This window comes from Humulus lupulus, chromosome 7 (assembly GCF_963169125.1).
Source record: "Humulus lupulus chromosome 7, drHumLupu1.1, whole genome shotgun sequence".
Classification (NCBI taxonomy): Eukaryota; Viridiplantae; Streptophyta; class Magnoliopsida; order Rosales; family Cannabaceae; genus Humulus; species Humulus lupulus.
Genome location: NC_084799.1, coordinates 8,541,170 through 8,545,884, shown reverse-complemented (window position 1 = coordinate 8,545,884; position 4,715 = coordinate 8,541,170). Strand labels below are relative to the sequence as shown.

The window sequence follows — 4,715 nt, the reverse complement described above, 5'->3', positions numbered from 1 at the left end:
TTAAAAATATGTCCCACCATAGAATTGCTCCAAATTTTAATAGATTTTGTAAAATATTATATTATAACGTATATTGCATTGCCAAGTAAATAAGTGACCATATAGAAAGCTAAACTAAAGAAAAAAGAAAATAAGAAAAAAAAGCACATGTGGATACAATAGAATAGAAAAGAAAAGTCTGCTTATTGAAGAAGAAAAGAAGTGACCACTTATTGTGGAAGGGAAAGAAAAGAGTTAAATGGAAACTAAAAAAAAAAAAAGAGGGTGCACCTTAACTAAAATATTGTATTTTGTTTTTAAAAGCTAAAAATTGTTTTTTGAAAACAAGTGGGGGTGTTTGGTATTGTTTTCAGAAAACAATTTTTAAAAACAAAGTTACAAAATACCGAAAATTTTGAGAACAAGAAAAATTTGAGGGTGTTTGACACCTTAACTAAAAAACAGTTTTTTGTTTTTAAAAGCTAAAAACTGTTTTTTGAAAACAAGTATGAGTGTTTGGCATTATTTTTAGAAAACAATTTTTGAAAACAAAGTTACAAAAAACAGAAAATTTTGAGAACAACAAAAAGTTGTTTTCTGTTGTTCTCAAATTTTTTTTCCTAACTTTACTTCTTATTTTTCATCATTTTTTCTTTCAAATTATTTTATCTCATTATTTATTATAAATTTTTAAAATATTTTTAGCTTTGTAAATATATTTGTTAATTTTTTATTTAAGATTTAAAAAAAATAAAACTAAAAAAATTATTTTTAGAAAACATTAACCAAACCACTCTTATTTTTTTTTGAACAAAAACAGTTTTCTGTTCTCATTTATAAGAACAAAATTTTGAAAACAAAAAACAGAAAACGACAAGGGGCAGTGAATATTTCCAAGGCAAAGCAAAAGAACCAAAAAAAAGCACACAAACATATCGCTGGAGAGAATTAAGCTGAAGAATTGAGGTTGCAGTTTTGTACTCTGTTTTTATTCTACTATATATTCGAATTCGAGTAGAAAGGAAAGGTAATTAGCAGACTGAGAGCATAGCATGGCTTATGTTCCACCTCACAAACGACCTACTTCCAAGAACGATGACCATAATCATGAAGGTTCTTCATCACAGACTCCATTACCAAAGCCAGCTTTTCCTCCATTTCTCATCAAGGAAAACAATCTCAAACACAAGTCTGCTGCTCGAACTACCAGTACTACTGCCCACTACCGGGGCCCAGGTTATAAATATGATGGTATATTCAGATGGTTCGCTGTTGGTTTGGATGATCATAATCACTTGCCTCCTTCTGTTCATCTCCACTCTGTTTCTGGGAAAAATCTCATCCATGGGAAAATTTCAGAGCGTCAAGTTTTATACTGCGACAGTGATGGTACAGCTGAGCATTAGTTTTCTTTTCTTGATTTCCATGATGGTATTGGTGGCTCTTTGATACTTATTAGTTTACTTTGATGATCACAGAGAGCTTTACAAGACGGCCATGGGAGTACATAGCAGAAGATGTGCTGCAAGGCTTGCTTTCTTCTTTTGCGTATATTAGGGACACTATGAATCAGAACCACGTAAAAGTTACTTCAGATGTAATCGCTAGAATTGGCAAAGTACTTTTTTTTAGTGGGTTAGTTTGTATCTTTTACATACATACATACATTTATTTATTAAAATTTTAAAAATTTGTATGTATGAAATTAACCAATTTCATTGTTGTTTTGTAGGCCTTCATATTATGGAAAAAAAATAGAGGAAGACTCACTGAGGCCGCGGAGAAGCTCATTTTACACAAATATTCCAGAATCATATGTGGAGTACTTAATAAATGAAGGTGCCTCAAAGAGTGGGCTTGAATTTGAGGAGGAGAGAGAAGTGTATCGTGTTTGTGTAAGTCTTTGCTCATCCTTAATCAATCTATCTATTACAATTATCAAGTGTCTAAACATGTTTTCTATATATATAAATATATATATATATGGAATACTTCCGAATAGTTACTACTCATAAATTCGTACTAATAATTATGATGATGTGGCAACATTAGTATAGCAAGTCACTAATAGGTAAATATATATTTTTTTCTATATTAATTTCGAATTTAGTTAATTTTTTTGCCATAATTAATGGTGTTTTCAACTAATGAGAAACATTAGTTATATTTAGAAATTGACATATATTTGAAAAATGAAAAATTTTACAATATTATATTTTCATAATAAATACACATTTTTCATCATGTAACTCTTTCAAAAATTTGAAAAAATCAAAATTTATTTTTAGAAATATTAATTAACAACTATAAATATGAACTATTAATCTTAATCTAATTGTTAATATTAAAGTGACCATCTATGGGTAACAACCATTAAAAGTGCACCCATATATATATATATCTGTAGGTTGTTGACGTAACACAACCAGAAATAAGTATAAGGTGCAAATGTAGGGTACTGAAAGAAAATGGAAAGCTATATCTATACAAGGTTTTTATGTCTTACATGATACTTGTTATTGTTACTAAACATCTCTCTCTATATATATGACAATTGTTTTTCGGCTTTACTTTAAGCTTTACTGGTGTTACTTTCAGTATTCTTGACATTTGAACAATTTTCAGTTTGATTTTTTTTATGACTATGTATATTATAGCTATTTATAGTATTTTTTTAAAAATTCTGAATAGTTTATAGTACAAAAAATTAGGTTCAAACATGTTATTGCACGTATGATTAATTTTTTTATACGCGTGAAAATCAAAATGTTTAAACCTAATTTTCGGTACTATAAACTATTTAGAATTTTCTGTAAATTTGCAAGAAGCTCTAAACAACTACAATATACAGTCATAAAAAAAATACACGTTGAAAACTGTTCACGAGTCGAGAACAGTAAAGAACACCACCGATAGGGCTTTAGGTGAAGGTCATATAGAATAATTCTCATATATATATATATATATACATACATGAATCTAATGTCAAGTTTCAATCAAGTTCTAATGCCTGTACCTTGTCAAGTTTCATTATTATTTTTTCTTCTGATGGGTACGTATGTGGTCTTGTTTAGTGATGCCGAAAGCATGTTTTCTTTTTAGATTGAGCACCACCTTACGCGTTACAATATCACGGACATATCTTGCCTCGAAAAGAATTTGGACATGAGGCTCTATCTAGTCACTAAAAGAACTATATCTGTTCTTACTGTAAGTTTTCTATGTTTGATTACCAATTTATACACAATTATACAATTCCGAACTCTCTCAAACCTATTATTTATCTAATGAGAAAGTACTTAAATTTTTTTTTATTATATATATATATATATTGGAAGCTTTTTTAGGGTGCCTAACTTTATCGGAAGAACGTTTTTGGTATTTACAAAAATTATAATTTAATTTTTTGATGACATTGTATATGAGAGGCACTCTAATAATTTTTTAGAAATTTTGAATAATTTAGAATATAAAAATCAGTATTTAAACCATTTTTCACGCATATAAAATAAAAAAAAGCTACAAAATTAATAAAATTCCTATAAATTTAAATTTATATATAAATATATATCCATCTATAAGAATACTGATTCCTGATACTCTTCTTGCCAATACAGGATGAGGACATGCAAAGCCTGAAAGATTTGATTAGTTGTGCTATTGTTGATACAAATCTTAAGATTGGTCTGAGATGGCCTTCGGGGAAGACTGTGTCTGGAAATAAATATTTCTTGGGTAAAGCATGGCGCATAACAAAAAAAGCATTCAAGTGTCCATCGCTAACGCTACAGATCAGAGATGTTTTTCGGTCTACAAGTGAGGAAGCTAAAAGGGAGGTTACTGTTAAGTTTAAAGGATTAACTTCAGAACTTCTGGTATATATATATATACATATATATTCTCTTCAACTCTTTTGTGATTCAGACTCTTTTATCTTTTGTTGGGTAATTTATTTGGTGTTTCCCATCATCAGAAAGAAGATGCTGATAGGAATCTCATCAGTGAAATGCTTAAGGATGACTTGAAGGTTCTATGGGACAACGTTCTTTGCTGTGAACGCTTTCCAAAAGAAATTAGTCTTGGTTAAAGTAATAGACCAACCTGGTTTGCTGTTGGTTAATTTTGATGATCATGATCAGTTTCCAAACTTATGTTCATCTCCAACCTCCAGCAGAAGATGGTGTTTTAGTTAACAGTGATGTTGCTAAACATTAATTAGTAATTGTCTGTGTTTTTGGTTGCTTTTTTCTAATTTTGACAATTGGATAAGGAAATTGTTTGATTATGTTTTGCTTCATAGAGAGTGAAATTGTTTGATTAATAACAGGCTTGTGGTTGCCTCTTCTTTTGGATTGGTCTTGATGATATCTCTTCTATATGCTTAGAAAGGGTTTTTCTCAGATTTATTTTCCCTTTTGTCCTAGAAGTATCAATAGTTTAACCCATTCTCTTGCTAAACTTGCTCTTACATTGGAATGTGCTAAAAGATGGAGGCCCGGTTTACATGTTTTGTCTTTGGTCATAGTTTAGTTTGTTTCCGTTGGTGATGGTGTACATTGGCTTTTGCTTTTTTATTTTCATTGAAATATTCCCTTTTATTTAAAAATAAATAACACACTATAAAAAAAGTTACCATTTGGTATTTTTAGACATAATATAAATTTCGTGTGACTAATTATCACAACAAAAAAATTACTTGACTAAAATATAACATTTAATTACAAATTATCAATCGA

At 29.4% G+C, this 4,715-nt stretch overlaps 1 protein-coding gene across 1 annotated transcript; it reads left to right on the top strand.

Moving 5' to 3' along the window:
- Nucleotides 1–876: 876 nt before the first annotated feature.
- LOC133790606 (uncharacterized) lies at nucleotides 877–4,383 on the top strand. The gene is made up of 6 exons (XM_062228289.1): nucleotides 877–1,368; nucleotides 1,458–1,614; nucleotides 1,712–1,874; nucleotides 3,082–3,189; nucleotides 3,597–3,854; nucleotides 3,953–4,383. Exons 1-6 carry the CDS (start codon nucleotides 1,032–1,034, stop codon nucleotides 4,064–4,066), a joined length of 1,137 nt encoding a protein of 378 aa, XP_062084273.1. The 5' UTR covers nucleotides 877–1,031; the 3' UTR covers nucleotides 4,067–4,383.
- Nucleotides 4,384–4,715: the final 332 nt, after the last annotated feature.

Excerpts from the sequence above, each read along its gene's own strand:
- LOC133790606 (XM_062228289.1), top strand. The coding sequence starts at position 1,032 with ATGGCTTATGTTCCACCTCACAAACGACCTACTTCCAAGAACGATGAC. Across the intron at positions 1,615-1,711 it reads AAAGTACTTTTTTTTAGTGG|GCCTTCATATTATGGAAAAA; the intron begins GTTAGTTTGTAT and ends GTTGTTTTGTAG. Across the intron at positions 1,875-3,081 it reads GAGAAGTGTATCGTGTTTGT|ATTGAGCACCACCTTACGCG; the intron begins GTAAGTCTTTGC and ends TTTTCTTTTTAG.